General features: G+C 46.1%; 1 protein-coding gene across 1 annotated transcript; it reads left to right on the top strand.

The window, feature by feature from the left end:
• The first annotated feature begins 1,280 nt into the window (after positions 1–1,280).
• Positions 1,281–17,698, top strand: MINPP1 (multiple inositol-polyphosphate phosphatase 1). Its single transcript, XM_039703708.1, has 5 exons — positions 1,281–1,933; positions 2,510–2,698; positions 3,554–3,651; positions 5,088–5,221; positions 14,036–17,698. Exons 1-5 carry the CDS (start codon positions 1,393–1,395, stop codon positions 14,433–14,435), a joined length of 1,362 nt encoding a protein of 453 aa, XP_039559642.1. The 5' UTR covers positions 1,281–1,392; the 3' UTR covers positions 14,436–17,698.
• The last annotated feature ends 1,896 nt before the right edge of the window (positions 17,699–19,594 follow it).

The following is a 19,594-nucleotide window of genomic DNA, read 5'->3' on the forward strand; positions in this document are numbered from 1 at the left end:
CCCCTCACAGCATCACTACCTTACCTTGAGTGCCATCCAGCTGGTTTTTTTTAGAAAAAAAAAAAAGAGCCAAAAACATCTGTGAAAGATCCTTCTTGGCTTTGGTCGCTCATGTTGGAAAACAAAGCAAATTCTGAGGGGAGCTACGGTCCCCAGCAACATTCCTGGTTTGGGATGAATTCCTGCCATGAAGAAGCAACAAAGAGAAGATTGTACTAACTTTTAAAAAATCTATCTATGCCAGAGCTTCTCTAATGATGGAGATTGTCACATCATAGCTGAAGTTTTCACAGAGCTCTGAGAAACAGAGATCGCTTTAAAGTTTACTTCCACATCCTCACTTACCCCATTCCCAGCACAGCCTAGGCCCAGGGTTTTGACTGAAGTGATCTTAACATTTAGCTAATTTAAATGCTAATTCAACTAGTGTGATGAATAAAACAAGGTAGGGATTTGATAGCAAGTTTCTGCTGTTGCTTTATGACAACAGATAGATTCTCTAAAACAGGACTCCAAGGGACGGCAGCACATTGTGTTACCACATGAACAAGGTGCATTTTTGGTAATAGTAAACCTTGGAGCTGATTGCACAACTGCAGAGAATAAAGAGGAGCAATTTTAAATTTTTCAGAACTAGCACATCTTGGACACTGACCACCAAGAAGAAGGTTAGGCTGTCCTGAGCCCATTGGCTTCACAGGGTTTGCTCTGATTTTTGCACACAGAGAAACACAACGTACCTTGTCTCTGTTTCACTACTGCAGTCGATCCCGTTGTTCTGCCTGTACAGAGGAATTAAACCATTCCCCTCGTGTCTGACTGTATATCGACTTTTTTTTTTTTGTTTATACTGAGCTCCGAGAAGTCAGTGAGGCTCTACAGAGGCAAAGCAGATGCCAAAATAGGTCAGGCGGCTCATGGCTCCCCTCAGGGCTCCAGCCTGGGTACGAGTGCCCCAGGCTGGGACGGACGAAGCCGAGAGGGGTGGGCTGAAGCTGGGATGGAGCGGGTGATGCCCTGAGGAGCCATCAGGAGCTATAGCCAAGCGAGTAAAGCCGTGAAGGGACGGAAGAAGCTGTGAGGGGCAGACGAAGTTGTGAGGGGCGGGCAGAGCGGAGCTGGGGCGGTCCCTGGGGCAGCCGAAGCCACGAGGGGACGCGTGAAGCCGAGAGGGGTGGGCTGAAGCTGGGATGGAACGGGTGATGCCCTGAGGAGCCATGAGGAGCTGCAGCGAAACGAGTAAAGCCGTGAAGTAACAGACAAAGCTGTGAGGGGCGGGCGGAGCCGTGAGGGGGCGGGCGGAGCGGAGCTGGGGCGGTCCCTGGGGCAGCCGAAGCCGTGAAGAAGCGGCTCCGCTCCGCCTCTTCCTGCGGCAGCCGCGCACTTGCAGCCATGGCGCCTCGCCGGGAAGCCGCTCTGCTGCTGCTGCTCCTCGTCCTGCCGCCGGCGAGCGCGGGGCTGAGCGCCTACTTCGGCACCAAGTCCCGCTACGAGGAGGTGAACCCGCACCTGGTGAGCGACCCGCTGTCGCTGGGTCCCGGCGCGGGCGGGTCGCTGCCCGCCTCCTGCACTCCGCTGCAGCTCCGCGCCGTGCTCCGCCACGGCACCCGCTACCCCACGGCCGGGCAGATCCGCCGGCTGGGCGAGCTGCACGCCCGGCTGCTCCGCCGGGCCGCGGGGGCCGCCGCCTGCCCCGCCGCCGCCGCGCTGGCCGAGTGGCCCATGTGGTACGAGGAGAGCCTGGACGGGCGGCTGGCGCCGCAGGGCCGGCGCGACATGGAGCAGCTGGCGCGGCGCATGGCCGCCCGCTTCCCCGCGCTCTTCGCCGCCCGCCGCCGCCTGGCGCTGGCCAGCAGCTCCAAGCACCGCTGCCTGCAGAGCGGGGCGGCCTTCCGCCGCGGGCTCGGGCCCTCCCTCGACTTCGGCGGCGACGGTGAGTGCGCGACACCCACCCCCTTCCCCGGGGAGCACTTGGCTTTTCCTGAAGGGCTGAGGCATTCCCAGCTGTCCCAAGGGCATGGGGGACTCCCGTGCCTTGCTGAGGTGCTCTCTGGGGCCTGCTCCCTGAGGGGGGTGAGGGGACCCATGCCTTGAGTGATTCCCGTGTCGTCCCTGAGGGACTGGGGCAGCCCCTGGCATTCCCAGCTCTCCAAAGGGAGACACCCCACACCCTCTTTGTGTGAGCTCCATCCCTCTCCTGAGGGAACCCTGTGCTTTTGCTGAGTGCTGGGGGAGCCCCAATCCAACTTTGAGGGAGCACCATGACCTCCCTGAGGGTGTGGGGGACTCCTGATGCCTTCCTGGGTGGCTGGAAGAATCCCTCCCCGAGGGAGCTCTCCGAGGCATTGGGGATGTACCCTGCTCTCCCTGTGTTTGAGGGGGACCCTGCACCCCTCCATGGGGACACGGCTGTGGTGGGTGGCGTGTCCCTTGGAGGGTGTGATGGTGGCCATGTGTTGGTACCTTTGGGGATGGTGATGCTCCCCCTGATGCCCACGTTTGCTTTCAGAGGTGGAGGTTGAAGTTAACGACTCCCTGATGCGGTTCTTTGATCACTGCGCCAAGTTTGTGGTGCTGGTGGAGGAGAATGACACGGCCATGTGCCAGGTGAACGCCTTCAAAGAGGGGCCTGAGATGAAGAAGGTCCTGGAGAAGGTGGCCAGTGCCTTGTGTTTGCCAGTGGAGGAGCTAAATGCAGGTAAGGAATTCCTATTATAGGTGGCTCTGGCTCCAAGGCTGGCCGAGAATGACTTCCAAGATGTGTAGTTATGCAGAGTAGGTAATTTAAAGTGGCTGTGACTTGGAGATGCAGTCTCTAATTAAGTGCATGAGACTGTAAGTCTGTGTTGGTGTTGCAGTAATGAATGATTGTTGGATAATGGTCAGAAGAAAAAGATGTTTGAAAACATCTTTCCTGTAGATGAAATCAGCTTTTCCTGGTTTTGGAGGGATTTGAATGTTTTAACTTTGCTTTTGTGAACCCATTACAACTCCAGCACATAAGTGACCTGAGGAAAAGCAGCCCTGTGTGTTAACTCACCTGTCCAGAACAGCAGTGCTGGGTTTGCCTGTGTGGTCAAGTGGTGGGAAAAGCACCCCAAAATAAGTGTTGCTGTTGGGATTGCAGCATCAGGGACATGCTGGGGACAAAGTTCAGCCTGGTGCTGCTTGTACACAGCTGCTGATGTGGAGGAGGAGATGTCCAAGACCTCACATCTTCCCTTTATTGACTCTTCTGACCTGTGGCTCCACCAGCAGCTGACACCTATTTCACATCAGCAGATGGACAGCATTTAATGTGGAATGCTCTTGTTTTCCTCTTATAATGATGTAATGTCAAGGAGTTGCAGTCCAAAATTTGGATTTTGCACAATAATTCTGTTAAACTGTGTATTTTTGGTGCTTGGTCTTTGTCCTGCCAAATATTTATTGGATTTCATTGTTTGTATTGCCAAACAGTAATTGCACTCTTTTTAGAGGTAAACTGAGGAGAGGAAGTTGCTGCTTGTGAAGCAGTGGTTTATCTCTTGCTTGTTTGTTGGATTTATTGCAGACCTTGTTCAAGTGGCTTTTCTCACCTGCTCATATGAGCTGGCCATCAAAAATGTGACCTCCCCGTGGTGTTCACTCTTCACTGAAGAAGATGCCAAGGTATGTGGAGCTTGGAGCAACCTGCTCTAGAGGAAAGTGTCCCTGCCTGTGGCAGAAGGTTTGGAATGAGGTGGTCTTAAATGGCCTTCCATCCCAAACCATTCCATAACGTTTTTCACATGGTAGAATCACGTGAGAAATTCACTCCAGGGTACATCAGATCAGGTCTTCCAGGGCCTCTAAGACTCTGGTTGGTTTTGGGGATTATCAGCTCTCTAAACCAAGACAGAACCCAGATAAATGAGACAAATGTTTGTTCCTCTTCTTTCAAAATACTTTGATGTAACTTTTGATGTGCAGTAAGGCTTTCAAGGGAATTTTCACCCCTGGGAAAAGAGGAGAGCTTTGCACAGGTAGGTGTTTGGCTGAAGGGTAGGCAGTTGGGAATAAGTGATCTCCTGTCTGAGAGGATCAGGGTCACCATGGGCTTCTGCTGAGACCTGCCTTGTTCAGTCTGGTTATAAATAACTCAGCAGGGAGGTGGGAAATGACTTGGATGCCAGGAGTTGTCAGGAAAGGAACAGAGAAGAGGAGAGCACTGTGTGCTCTTGAATAATTCCAAGGCACAGTTCTGTCTGCTTGAGATGTGTGCACGTCTCTGGAACATGAAAACAGACACAGAACAAGCTGGGCTAAAGGTGTGGGATGGATTTTGTGAGAAGAATGATGACAAGCCAAAGGCAAAATCAGAAGTGCTAAAAAAGCAGTGGACAGTGGTTGTCTTGTGATGTGCAGTACCTCAGTGGGGTATTTGCATGCCCTCTGAACAGAGAGAAGCTGTGAGAGGGGCAGAGAAAAGAATGATGCACAAAACTCCATTATATCAGAAGGCTAATTAATTACTTTATTATACTATATTACAGAATATTACACTAGGGTATTTGCATGCCCTCTGAACGGAGATAAGCTGTGAGAGGGGCAGAGAAAAGAATGATGCACAAAACTCCATTATATCAGAAGGCTAATTAATTACTTTATAATACTATATTACAGAATATTACACTAATAAGAACTATCACTAACTAGAACTCGTGGCTGTCTGTAGCCTGACAGTCCACACAGTTTGGACTTGATAGGCTAATTAACATAAATAATCTCTGCTAGAATCAAATTACTAATTTCCTTCAGATAAATAATCTTCTAACACATTCTACAAACACAGGAGCAGTAAATGAGATAATAATTGTTTTAGCATTCTTTTCTCAGCTTCTCTCTGTTCAGAGGGCATGTGAATACCACACCTCAGGGTTTTTTTTTTGTAATTGTTACCAGATGCTGAATTTGGTCACTCTTTGGTCTGATCTCTTGTCTGATTTTATGAAGTGGTTTGAACTGGAGCCCTGATGTTTGTGGTTGTTTTTGTGTCACTGCTGCAGGCTGTGAGCTTTTTGCTTTCCCTTGGTGCAGCAATAACAAGCTGTGAGCTCTGACTTTAGGTGCTGGAATACCTGAACGACCTGAAGCAATACTGGAAGAGAGGCTATGGCTATGACATCAACAGTCGCTCCAGCTGCATTTTATTCCAGGACATCTTCCAGCACTTGGACAAGGCAGTGGAGGAGAGCAAAAGGTAAATCAAGAGGCTGCAGTGCTTTGGGGGTGAGCTTTCTGTGCTCAGTCCTGAGCTGGATTTCATTGAAAGGAAGTTCAGTACTTAACTTCTGAACGTAGCAACCATAGGAGAGCTGGATTTAGGAAAATTTTAACAGTGAGAATACAATTTTTACTGAAGCAGTATTACTTTGAAGAGTATTATTTTTTGCTTTCTTTGATGCTTTTGTGCTCAGCTAAAGTGTTTCCATCTTTTAACTTGCTGACCCACATAGGGGGCTGCTGCCTGATAGTGGTGTTTTCTTCCTGCAGTTTGAGAGGAGACAATGAGTTAAAATAATATAGCTTTCTTGTTAAAAATGAATAATTTGTTGCTTAAATGTTAATTTACAGTCTGTGTTCATGTTCTTATGTAAACTGAACAATTAGGAATTAATGGTTAATAATTAGTCTCATTAATTAATACCTTAGCAGATTAGTATGGAAAACTTATAGAAGGAGAGGGCCATAAGATTGTATAATGGAAAGAGAGTGATCAATTTGTTCCCTTTTAGTGACATTTCCTCTTCGAGCACTGAGAGCCTTCCAATCCTTACATGACATACACTAGTTGCAGCTGTGTGTCTCACCTGTATGTAAAACATCCCTATAAGTTTAATAATATCAATTTTTAAAACCCCAGAGCTGCAGTTAGAAGAAAGAAGTACAGATGGAGCTTTCTGATTTATGGGAGGTGGGAAGAGCAGCTGTCTGAGGCAGAGCTCCCAAGCACAGTGGGAACTTTTGTGTCTTTCAGTTTTGGCTGTGGAAGTTCATTTGCAGCACCTGGGACTCTCGTGTTTTGCTGTCAGAGGGAAGCAGGCAGTTGAGTGTAGAGGATCAGGACCCTGAATCTTGTAGAATTCCAAGCTGGGTGAGCAGTCTTCAGGATGAGTCTCATCCTAAACAGGAACGGGAAGCCGAGTGCCGCAGGAATGTGTTACTCCCTTCCACAACAGAAGGTGGCAGTCGTAAAGCACTGGAGACCTGGCAATAAACTGGGTTGGGTAATCCTGGAGAGCGTGTGGGAATCTACCAGGGCCGGCTTGTCAGTCTTGGAATGTAGGGAACAGAGGTGCAGCTCATCCTGTTTCATTTACAGAGAGATTTATCTCTTTTTCATCTATGAGAGAGACACCCTGTGGCAGTGTGAGAGCACAATGGAAATGAGAAAACATACAAGTAAAAAGATATATAAAAGTCTTTCTTTTTATGGTGATGGTCAACTTCAAGGCAGCAGGTTAAGCATTTTTGCAGTGTTTTCAGAAAATGAACTTTTGTGGTGATGAAATGTCTGTCGGTGGAATGTTGTTTAAATTTAACAGTGCTTAACACTGATTTAAAACTGGCTGCTTGCTCTAAAAATTTAAAAACAAGAAATGAGTCTAAAAATTTAAGAAAAAGAAATTTACTTCCAGCATTATATTTGCCCCAAAATCTCTCTTCTTTTTGGAAAGCTTAGATTGGTCTATCCGGAAGTAAAAAGGGAAGCATTTCTGTTCTGGGAAGAAGCTGAGGGATCTGGATTATCTGTGCTGCTCCAGACTTGACAGTGGAGAGCAGTGTTGGCAAAGCTGTGTTTTTGTAGCATCCTTTATGTTCAATAGCTTTGTTCTGTATTCATTCCCAGTTACAGTGAAATTAAAAAGAGAACCTATTTCTTCCATGACGTGATTGTTGCCTTTGCAATCTTATCACCAAACTTAGTTGCCTTATCAAAGCTTGCTTTTATTTCCTTGGTGGAAAACCCTTCCTTCTGGTTAGTCTGCCCTTAAGAGCATGATGATGGTGGTAATAAATACCAATTGCTAATCAGTCCCACTTTCAGTTTGCAGTGCCGCAGTTTCAGATGTTTTTAGGCTCTTCCCTCATGTGAATTCCAGTACAACCCTGGGGTTTAAACTAGCAGTAGTCTGTTCTGTGCAGGTTTTGGTGTTAAAAGCTGTGAAAGGGAAAGGTTGGGGGCCAGGAATCTCTTTCTTCCATACAAGTTTTCTTAGTTACAAAAACATAATGAGGTGTATGTAAAATGAAACCATTTCTGCTTAAGAAGTAGACTTTGATCAAAAATTTTTCTTGTTCCGTATCAAACCCACGTGATTTGCTCTACTGAAATGGCATAGTTGGGCAGTTGTTTTATGTCTTCATTTATAAAGAATTGTGTTTTTCCCAAGTCTGCCTGCTAGGGATTGAAAATAGCCAGAGAAGCTGGTGAAGAATTACTTTTCACTGCTGCTTTTCCCAGCAGGTTAATGAACAGTATTTGCCCACAGGAAGTCTGTGTATGTTGATGAGAAATTCAGGTATTTTGATGCTTAATGCAATATGAAGCTGCTCATCTGATTTTAAAAATCTCCGCAGCTGCACGCTTGGGCAGAGGTGAATTTGCAAATCAGTTGTGGCACACTTTAAAGCACATCAGCTATTCACTAAAGCTGTTTTAGACTCTCCATTTTTTTTTCCTTCTGGCTTCAAATATTTAACATTACTATTTCCTGCTGGTTAAAGAATATGTCCAAATAGGTTACCATAAGGCTCTGGAAATGGGAGGATGCTTTGTGCAGCCATCTCAGTATTTATAGTGTGTATTGATAACACCAGCCTAGCTGCACGTATGCATTGCAAAATATTTGGTGATGGTTTCCTCTGAAAGACTAAAAGGGGCCAAGGTATCAAAAAGAAAGTTATTTGAATTGGAATATGGTTCAAGATCAATTGAAGGTGATCTTTGTGAGTTATGGTAAACAGACCAATTTGGCAATTTATTGATAGCTTTTATTGTTGCATGTAATTTGCCTTCCTCTTTGCAGGTCACTTCCCAACACAATTGGTAACCTTTCAGGAGTCATTTACTGCTGTGCCCTAATTGTTCTTTCCAAACCCATGACTCAGTACAAACGAGTGTAATGGATGATCTAAAACCACTTCACAATTTAAAACTCTACAAAGGGAAGTAGCAAAAAGCTTTTACATGTGCAGCAGCAATGAAATAATTCAATTGAAAATTCCCTTTTGCTCAGGTTCCAAATGTTCAGTCAGGTTTTTCATGAAAACCCCTTTGCTGCTGCTGGGATGGCTTTCATTAATAAATGTTCATGTCTCAGTCAGCAGCTCTGTGTCACAGTGTGGAGTTGGCTTTGACTGCTCCATCTTTCAAAGGTGGCACTTCTGACATGACTGAAGGGAGCTTCTGGGGAAGCCAGAGGTGTGAAATTCACCCCAGATCCTTATGGCACTTCAGCAGCATCCCTGTGCTTGCATTTCTGACATGTGTTTGCTGACTTCTCTCAGAGCTGGGCAGCCCAGGGCTCTCCCCTGGGAGTGTGGCTGTTCATCTGTCTACCAGAACCAGAGATTTAAAGTTTCTTGGGCCCTTCAGACTCCCCAGGATATCCTCAATCTCACATTAATTAGTTAATGGATGCTTGCTCAGGATTGGTCTGAAAAAGTATCTGAGCAATTTTGATGGAGTCATACCCTTTTATGTAAGAATGAAAAACCCAAACTAAACAGTCCCTAGGCAAGAAACAGACAAATGAACTGGTCTGACCAGTGTCCACCTTGGGCAGAAAGGGTTTGCCAAGTGCCAGCAGCCTCTTGGTTTGATTTTGGCTCATGATGGATCAACACTGGGCATTGTTGTGGTGCTGCAGCAGGAATGCATTTCACCTCTGAGGTTTGATACAATGGGAGCGGTGGTATCAGCCAGGAAAGAGCCTTTGAAAGTGCAGCAGCTCTGCAGTGAAACACAAGGAGGCCTAGCCTAATTAGCTCCAACTGATAAAGTGTTGCAGGACTAGATAAGAGCCTTTAATCAGGGTATTTAATGAGGTTTGCATAGTCCAGTCAGCTTTTCAAGTTTGCTTTTGTCATGAGTGAGCTTGTTCCTTGTTGCAACAGAAGAAAAATTTTCTCCTGTCAGTATTAGTGGTGGCATTTTCTTGTGTTGGTGCTGGTTCTGGGAATGATCCTTCTATTTGTGGTGGAAATTTTGACCTATGAGGACTTTACTATTTGACAGATTTTTAAAAAAATGTTTTTAATTCTTCTTCCCACTGGTGAAAACCCTCTGAGCTTTAACAGTGTTAAATATTTCTGCTGCCCTTTGAGTGCTACCACTGCCTTCCGTGATCTCTGCTACTTCCTGCTATGTTTAGGGTTTGTCCCATGAAATAAATTACAGGGGGAAGTGAGAAGGATGACGAATTCATCCCAAAGTTGAAAGCAGATTTTGGAGTCCTTTGACCTGGCTTTTTTATTAGGGAGAAAAGGGACAACAGGTAGTCTAAGTTTGCTTGTTAAACAGGTGGTAAATGTTACCTTCTGTGCAGTTGTTGGAGGGATTTTTACATGAAGTTTGGAGGTTGGCTGGATGAGCTTTGCTGCAGGAAATGTTTCATCTTATCCCACTATTTCCTGGGGTTTGAGTTATTTCTAACTGAAAATCCACTTGGTGTTTAGGAAATAAACTTTGGTTAAAAGTTAGTTCACTTTTTCTATATGGAAAATGAACTATCAATAGTCCTGGGAAGAGTAGGAACTATCTGCTCTGGAGGATGGGTGAGCTGATTTAGAAGATTCAGCGTTAAACCCAAATCTGCTGAGATCCAGGAGAGCTAGAATTTACCTGGATGATAAATCCCACATCTGTGCTTTTCCCTGATGCTTTTTTTCACCCCGTGGTGAGACTTAGCTTTTGGGGTTGTGCTGCTGAATTGTTCAGTACTTTCTTTACTTCCATCAGTGGTCAGATTTATTTAAAAGGTAAAAAAACAAACGTAAACCCCAGTGTGGGCAGTTCAGGAGCTGGCACATCTCTCCAGTGGAACCTGCTTGTGCTCTGCCTCCTGAGAGCCCCTTCTGCTCACTTGGAAGTGCCCATGAAATGAATATGAAACCAGTCACTTTCAGACAAGCTCCTAATATTTTATGGCAGTTTTGTGCACAATCCCTTCAAAGGTGGGAGTGAGATTTCCTCAGTGGACTTTCTCAAGCCATGTACTAGTAAATAAAAGGGAGGGGAAAGGTGCATTGAAATGCCATTAGTAATTGCCAAAGTACAACGTTGGGAACTTTGATGCTTCCAGCAAGATGCTGAGTCATTGATAGATTGTGAGGCAAATTGAGCATGGAAACATCTGGCCTGCCATTTAATATTTTATTAACCTGTGCTACTGTTTATCACTGTTTTGTTGCTTGTTCTGCCTTTATCAGAAATGCAGGGACAGTGGCAACCTTTGCCTGTGGGTATTTTCTGAAGACATAATTTGTCATCGTTCTGCCTACAATTAAAAGTATTGCAGTGTAACCTTGACTGCCGTTTTGATTGTCATTGCTGGGTGATAGGAAAGCACATCTGAGCTGGAGTCCTGCCCCTGTCCCTGAACTGGGAGTGCTGGAGTCTGAGAAATCACCAGTACTGCTGAAAGACCAGCCATGCTGGGTTCAAGAGGCTGTGGAGAGCTCAGGGTTGTGTCATACCAGAAACACTTTTAATCCTCATTGCACTAATCTGGTGGGATAGTGCTCAGTGGGAGAGGTTTGTTTTGCCTCCCAAGGCTCTTTGGCCTGTTGGCATGAGGATTTCATGAGACTAAAGCAAGTGGAAGAAAAACTCAAGCTAGGCTGAGAGTGAGCATCTTTAGTCCTTCTTTTCCCACTTCTTTCCTTGTTCTTAAAAACTTGTCTGTGCTATGATTTGTTTCCTGCTTTGCAAACATATGCCTTGTTGGTTTTTTTATGATTCATTTTTTGCTCTATTTTTTTGTGATTTACTTCCATTTCAACATTCCTGCTTAGCATCATCTGGAAAGTAAAGCTTAACTTTGCTTGAAGCCAGCATTGATAGCTAGAATGTTAATATTTTTTTTGTCTTAGCATTTCTGAAGCCTTTTTTTTTTGAGTGGTGAGATGTGAAATCCATTCCCTGTGGAGTCAGTAGTGCCTGTGTAAGGTTGTTTTGGAGATTCTTGCAGTATATTTGCATTCCCTCTTAGTTAACAAAACGAAGACCACTGTGCAGCTGGGAAGACAAAAATACAAAAAATTAAATAAGGGAAAAATTTAAAAAGCAGCTCCAGGAGATAATCAGAATTCCAGGCCTGTCTTGTAGAAATAATGCTCCAGAGTTGTAGTGCTGAGTACCTTGATGAATTTGATACACCTGAGAAGTGTTAGGGTGGCTCTTTAACAGGAAAACATTCCTCTTGCAGCTCTTGGGCGGGATCAGCAAATATAAAATAGGGTAATCTGGTAGCTATAGTCATGATTTCCAAACATCCTTCTGAACAGGTTTCTTTATCTAAAGAAATTGAGCAGCTGGGGTTAAGGGGAAAGGTCCTTACACAGGGACAAAATTGATAAAATTACAAGCAATGAGGGTAGGGACAGCTGATTGATTTTTTTTCCTAGTGGAGATAGAGCTGGAAAGATCTGACCTGCTTGGAATGTTGAGAAGAGCTGACAAGTTCAGTGGCATTGCAAATGTGGCAGTTTTATTCAAGATAACCAAGATGAAGTGTTACTACTAGGAAGATTATGAAAGGACCTGGCGAGACTGACTGGGCTGGAAAACTGCAGAGCTGTCAAGTAATCCACATGGGGAAAAATGATCTTCTTATCATCTGTTGGATAGAATCTGGGAGAGCCTCACACTTCAGGCACGTGGGCTTTGGAGCAGCCTGGCCTATGGAGGGTGTCCCTGACAGGGAGTTGGAATGAGATGATCTTTAGGGTCCTTTCCCATCCAAATAATTCCATTATTCCATGTTGGATATCAGGAGTTAAGCAGAGAGCACATAGGTGTAACATCGATTTCTGTGTAGCTTATGGTTCTTGAGTATTGTGCATCCTGATATTCTGATCTAAAACATATAGCTCATGTGGAAAACTTTGGAAGGACTGAGGTAGGATTTCTCAGCTTGGAAAGAACACTGTTGCAAAGCTGTGAGTAGCATGGATTAAATGGGACATGGCATCTGCACATAGAAAAAATAGAGAGCAGGCTGTGAAGCTGTGCAGCTCCTTGCCACAGGATGTTGTGTGTGCTAGAAATGCATGTGGATTGAAGGAGAGATTTGGCAAAGCAGGGATTCATTACCTGGAAGCCACCTCTGGTCCTGGAGACTTCTGAACTGGAAGTTGCAGGAGATCAAAGGAATGGCTTCTGTTTCCTTCCACACACATCTGTGTCTCGCTGCTGTGACAGGAGGGATGTGAATGTGTCCTAAAACCTAAAAATACTTCCCTGCAGGTGTGTGTGGATAGAAAGAATACATGTTGAAATGGTCAAGTGGACAAGAGAGGGAAGGGAAGAGAAAGGGATTCAATGATTCAAAAGCTTTATAATTTTAAAGTGGATGAAGGGCTCATAAATAGCAAGTGCAGAACATGAGCAGGAACACTGATTTTGGAGGAGCTTGAAGAGAGTGTGGTGAATGTCAAGATCTTGGTGCAATGAAGGCATAAGTGGGAAAGAATACATTGTCCTCCACAGAGAACCTTTGTGGTTTGAAGGCTGCTTCTTTTGAACAAAACAGAGACAGGGTTTGGATATATTTTTTAAGGGATGTTTTAGGGGAGAGTCTGAGGAGTGGAGTCAGAAGCGCTCAGGCTCACCAGGAGTGTGGTACAAGGTGTGTTGGACTGCACAAACACCATGGCTGCACTGAGCTGGCAGGGCCCATTCTGGCCCAGCACTGAATTCCTGCTGAGCTGATCAAAGTTCCAATCCACAGGCAAGTCTCTCACTTGACCATTTCCCCATTGCTTTGGATTGGAGCCGAGGAAGCACCTCCTTTTCAGGCCTGTCAAGATGTGTTTCCTGAAAGCTAAACCTGTATTTACCTGTGCTAGATTGACGTGGGCCACTTGGAAATGGTCCCCAAAAGCCATCATCCTTCTCTGGAGCAAGGGTCAGATTTTCCTCTTGGCTGGTGTTTCCTGGCACAGCAAGCCAGCTCTTATCTCCCCTTGGGCTCAGACGTGTGTAACCTTTTGTTACATAAACTGTCCTCGGTCATGGTTCGAGTCAGTGCCTTGATTTGCTGACCTGTTCCTGAGGGAGCTTCACCTCCTTCTGGACTGCTTGGTGCCCTGAGGAATTGGTAATGGCAGTATTCCTGCTGGTCATTTGCACTGCTAAACTGGGGAGGGACAGCTGTTGCCCTGCATCACTGCATCTCTGTCTTCAACTAAAGTGGTCAATGCTGATGATGATTTGGAGGAGACTCTCTCTCATCTCATGAAGGGCTTGACTGTGTGAGCTCCATTCCCTTCCCTGGCCACGCTCCAGCCCCTCCAGGGCTCTCTGGGAAGGCCCAGAACTGGGCACAGCCCTGGAGGTCCCTGAGCAGGGCCAGCCCAGGGGACAGGCCCTGCCCTGGGCCTGTGGCCACCCCATGGCTGGCACAGCCCAGGGGCCCTTGGCCTCGTGCCCCTCCTGGGCTCCTGTCCAGCCCTGGCACAGCCCCCCAGGGCCTTTCCCCAGGGGCCCTTTCCAGCCCCTGTGCCCAGCCTGGAGCTGCAGGGCCTGGGCTTGACCCCAGGGCAGGACCTGGCTCTTGGCCTTGCTGAACCTCACTGCCATTGGCCTTGGCTCTAAACTTGGACATAGTTTAGGAAGCTGCATTTAAAATGTCTCTAGCAGCCTGACATTCCCAAGGAGGTTTTTCTCAGGGGTAACACAGGCTCAAGGTGTCCTTCAGCCGTGGTCACTGGCAGCTGTGCCACGCTTTGGTGCTTTGTTTTAAAGCACAGCCTCTTGCTCACCCCTTCCACTTCTTTTCTTTTCTAGTTCCAATCCCATTTCTTCACCTTTGATTGTCCAAGTTGGGCACGCAGAGACCCTCCAGCCCCTGCTTGCCCTGATGGGTTACTTCAAAGACGACGAGCCTCTCCTGGCCAGCAACTATGCGCGGCAGGCGCAGCGGAAATTCCGCAGCGGCCGCATCGTGCCGTACGCCGCCAACCTGGTGTTCGTGCTCTACCACTGCGACCACGTGAACACCTCCCAGGAGGAGTACCAGGTGCAGCTGCTGCTCAACGAGAAGCTGCTGCCCTTCCTTCACTCCAACGAGACCACCTCCACCTACACGGAGCTCAAGGACTACTACAAGGACCTCCTGGAGAACTGCCACTTCAAAGAGGAGTGCGAGTTGCCCCAGGGCAACGTCACTGCTGTCGATGAGCTGTGAGGGAGTGAAGCGGAGCAGGTGCTCTTCAGATTGGTCTGGGTTCATTCCACAAGCACTTTGGATGATTTGCTGCTGCTGTGTTGACTTTCTGACTTTGCAGATTTGGGGGGTTGTCTCAGCTCAGTGCACTGGTTCTTTGTTGCATAAGCACAACTGCATAAACAACTGCTGTCACAGGGAAGTTGTAACAAATGCGTGATGCAAGACACAAATACCTGTGTGTTTATATGTGCAAATAGGCTGATTTCATTGGTCACTGCTGTTATGAATGGGCCATAGATGGATTTAAGAGCTGGGGCAGCTTCTCTTTTATTGGATCTGAAGGTGGTTGGACTGATTCAATGTTGCTTTCTGCTGCCTGTGTTTCTAGCTGCTGTTTTCCTGTGCCGCGCATGAAATATTTCCAACTTTTTTTTTGATCCTTTTCTCAAGCTTCTAGAAGGGAGAAGGTACATAGTTCTTCTCCACAGCTGAACAACTTTTGCCTGGACAGCACCATTTCTATTTTGGGCATTTGAAAGCAGGAGGAGTTCCTGCATGCATCACCTGCTTGAAAAGGGGCAAGGAATTAAAAGTCTTAAGGTCATCATCGACCCATCCTGCATAGCAAGTTAGTCTCCAGGGTAAGTAAATGATCTTTAAAAAGAAGTAGGAAAAAAAGAAATAAAAGTGAGGGCGTGGAAAGTAGCCACTCTTACTTTTATGTGCTCTGGGAAATGCAGCAGTTATTGTCTAAGTACTATGGAGTGCCCTTTCACTAACACCATCAATTTCTGGTGTTCTTTGGGCCAGGCATTCAGGTTAGGCTGTGCCATGGCTCTAAATCTCTTGGTCCTTGCCAAGTGCTGACAGTTTCCCTATCAGCTGTGGCTGGAAATCACCTCTGATGTCTCCAGCCTCCTGCTTGAACTGGAATTGTTGTAACTCTAAATCCCGGGTTTTGAACTATATAAAGCTTGGGCTGACTTGATTGAGGCTTGACTTCTGCTAACTTTAAGCACCAAACAAGCTGCCAATTATGTAGGCCTTACACATTTGATGTGTCACCTTGCTTTTGAAATGCAGCTGGTTTTAGAGAGGTGAATGGCATAGAAGGACTGGTGATATTTCAAAGGAAGTGCACTTGAAGTATTTTAGAGCTCTGCAGTGTGACATTAAAAGGAAAACTGAAGATAGCTGATGAGAAGTGTTTGAATGAAGTCAGAAAAAGATTCCTTCATCACCTGCAAGGCAATGGCTGTTAGACCAAGTTGGCCCAAAGGAGATGAAGGTATGGATTTATGAGGCTGGTAGCTCTTGAAGTGTGCACTCTCACTATCTAACAAGCATTCAGACCTCACCCTGTAACGTGGGGTTTATTTTGCTGTGTTTCCTGGGCAGGAGGTGAAGTGATTGCCACAGCATAGCCTGCAGCAGTTGAAGGTATAAATCTGTAGTGCACCTGGTAAGTCCTTTTTGTAGGCTCACCCTCAGAACTGGAAACTTAACTGCTGCAAAAACAGAAAAAAGCCAAACTTCAAGTTGAGAAGTTACACTGGTGTATGTGGGCTTTAAATTTTTTTTTTTTGTTTCCTGAGGAATCATCCTTTGGTCACTTTTTTCTTAATATACCTTGTATAAAAGCACCTCATGTTTACAAACTGTAAGTTAAGGAGCAATTGAACACCTGGTTTTTGCTGCTGCTCTGAATTAAAAGCATTTCCCTACCTGTGGTTGTAGGGCCCTGTTTGATCAGTGCACCACTTGCTGCAGAGACCACTGAAGATACTGATTCAAATATTTCAGCACCTGCCTGTGTAAAATCCACAGCTCTTTCTGAAGTTGGGGAAATGGTTAGGGTGGAGTTCAGTGCTGCAACAACCAGAGGAATATAGGTCAGGATAATTGTCAGCCCCTGCATATGACTCCTGCTCAATCACCTTTGCATGTCTCCTTTTTCACATGATCCTACCTGGAGACTAAGTCAACTGATGGAAATGGTTGTGACAGATCCCAGTTAAGCACTTTATTGCAACATTTGAGTCAGGCTATAAAGAAATGAGCCTTTGTTTAAAGGCAGTTAAGTTTGGAAAGAGCAGATACGAGAGTGAGAAAATCCACCTTTGAACAAATATTTTTTTTCTGTGAGTCAGTGATGATTCATGAACAGAAGGGATGAAAGCCTGACTATGTGAGATGAATGGAGGATTCTGTTGTCAGTTCAGCAAGACTGATTTTAAGACATCACATTTGTTAAAAGATACATCCTTCTTCCTTATGGAGGGAGGAATACCTTGCACTTGACTGCTTTTCTGATTGTGTGCCAGGTGAGGTGCAGAAACCAAAAAACTCCTGTTGTGGAGTAGCCTGGTGCGTTAGCAGGTTGATGGTATGTTTAAATTCTGTGGGTGATGCCTCAGAAGCTGTTCCCTATTTCACCTTGGAGCCTGGGTCCCTCATACCCCCTGTAACAGATCTCTCTTCAGGGGCTGTCAGCAGTTAACTGGAGAGGAAAATGTGTTGTTTGGGCTCTGATCTGTGTTTAGAGGATGCTCTGACTCACTCCTTTGGCAGAATTAGAGGCTCAGTGTGGAAATTTTACACCACTGTGGCACTACAGAAGTGTTGGGACATGTAAATACTCCAGGCACTTAGTCTGGTTCTTAGCGCTGGGGAGGTGACTTCACTCTGCTCCTTTTGTCTGATAAACAAAGTCATTTGTTTAGAAGAAAAAAACTAAAATGGATCAAAATACTTCTCCAAAGTTGTGCACCAGCTCAGTATGCAGTGTTTGATCAGGCTGCCACATCTCCTGGCAGTGCACATTCCCACATCCTGCAAAAGTCCTGCAAGACAAATAATGCTTTCTCCTCCTTCCTGTGGCTCTGGAGGCTTCATCTCAGACATCTGTCCAGGACTCTCTGCAACCTTTCTGCAACTGGAAACTTTCACTGATGGGAAATACCAACAGTGTTCTGGTATGCTGGCCTTCAGTGTGTGTGAAGTACATTTTAATTTGTGAAATGGTTAATCTTTCTGGCAATGATTTTTTTTTCTGTCTAGTAAGAGCTGCTGTTGTTCTGGTTAGCGTGGAGCTGTCAAATGAAGATTTGTAATGATCTGGTACTAACTGGATGAATTTGGACAACTTGAAATGTGGATTTTTAGTGCTGCGAAATAAAACTGCACACTTTCTTTACCTGTTTTCTGAGCAGCAATAATGACATGATCTTTGGAATCATGGTTTTGTTTTCCTTCAAAATATATTTGGGAGGTTGCTGTTACCTGTGTTGGTGTCTCTGATTATTTTAAGTCATCAGATTTCTTGGTGGTTAATAGAAAATGCCTTAATTAGACAAAAACCTAACCTTAATTAGTTTTTTATGCTCACATTTTGAGGGAACTAAAGATTTACTCTTGTTTCCAGGAACCCTGGTATAAAAAGCAGCAATAATTTCCTGGCAAGGTTTTTGCAGATGCAAAAAGGGTGCAGTGGGATGGCTGGGATGGCATCATCTTCGATTGAGGGCTGTTTCTGCATTTCTGTGAAGGGGTATTGGTCTGTGAGACAGCTGGGAATGGAAAGCAAGAGGATGTTTTGCTTAAAGCAGGGAAAAGCCCTCCAAACTGCAGTCACAGGCAAAGAGGGAAATGGCTCTCAAATGAAGACACCACACAGAACCTTGAGGGAAGGAATACGATCACCACCATCCATCTCCCCTCTCCCTGTTTTTTGGGTCTTTAATACATTAAAGAGTTGTTTGTTGTCTTCACTTTTCCAAAGGAAGGTAGTATTATCAGGTGCTGCTGAGGCAGGAGTCATGGCTTATCTTTAAAGTGTTACAGTCTTGCTTTCCTGGGCTTCAAATTATAGATTTTCTCCCGACCTGACTGGCCTGGAGTGAAGGTCAGGACTGAGGAGGTTCAGGCTAACAGCATGTTGTGTTTATGGTGGTGGACTCATTTATTTATTTAATTTAACAATTCCTTTGACTTTCAAGGGACCATTGTTTCTCTGACATTCTGCTGAAAGGTTGGAGCACGCCTGTTACTGTGTTCAGTTAACAGAAACAAATCCTTTATCTTTAGGGAAGGGATTACTGTGGAAGGAATAGTATGGAGGGAGCAAGGTGAATTTTGCATTATTTATTTAGGGGTCAGAAAAGCTCTGCAGGCTTGTCTACATTAATGACCTGTAGCTCTCAAATACTTCCCAGGCTGTGAAAAGAAATCCTAAAGCTCTTACAGAAACAGAAGGTGCCCAGGTGATCTGGGAACCACTCCAGAAAGAGGATCCAGGTGGGATCAGGCTCAAGGTCCTTTGGCCTGGTGTCCTCTGGCTTTTAGTGGGACATGTGGTGGCTTGAACATAGGGATAGAGCAAACATTCCCCATCCACTCCTGATTGTGGCTACAGGGGTTTTGAGCTAAGCACAGTGGGTTTGTGTTTAGATTTACATATTTCTTTTAAGGAATTTGTCTTCTGCACAGCTCTCCTGGCTTTCCTAACCCAAAGACAGGATTCTGCTCCCCTGCCCTGCTCAGGTGAGACCCCCACCTGCAGAGCTGCCCCAGCACAGGAGGGACCTGGAGCTGCTGGAGAGAGCCCAGGGAGGCACCAGGATGAGCAGAGGGATGGAGCAGCTCTGCTGGGAGGAAAGGCTGGGACAGCTGGGGGTGTTCACCTGGAGAGGAGAAGCTTTGGGGTGACCTCACTATGGACTTCCAGTGCCTGAAGGGGTTGCAGAAACTTGGAGAGAGATTTTGGGCAAGAGCCTGGAGTGGCAGGATGAGGGGGAATGGCTTCCCACTGCCAGAGGGCAGGGCTGGATGGGATATTGGGAATTAGGAATTGTTCCCTGGCAGGGTGGGCAGGCCTGGCACAGGGTGCCCAGAGCAGCTGTGGCTGCCCCTGGATCCCTGGCAGTGCCCAAGGCCAGGCTGGACAGGGCTTGGAGCAGCCTGGGACAGTGGAAGGTGTCCCTGCCATGGCAGGGGTGGCACTGGGTGGGCTTTAAGGTCCTTTCCCACCCAAACCTTTCTGTGATCCCATGCCTTGCTTTGCAGTGGGATGAGGTGGATGCTGGAGCTTTGGGAAGGTCCAGCTCCTCTCTGAGTCTCCTGCTAGACTGGAATTTCAGCCACGTTTCCAGGAGCTGTGATTTGAAAACAGCAAGCTG

This window comes from Passer montanus, unplaced genomic scaffold (assembly GCF_014805655.1).
Source record: "Passer montanus isolate IOZ18808 unplaced genomic scaffold, ASM1480565v1 scaffold167, whole genome shotgun sequence".
NCBI classification, from domain to species: domain Eukaryota; kingdom Metazoa; phylum Chordata; class Aves; order Passeriformes; family Passeridae; genus Passer; species Passer montanus.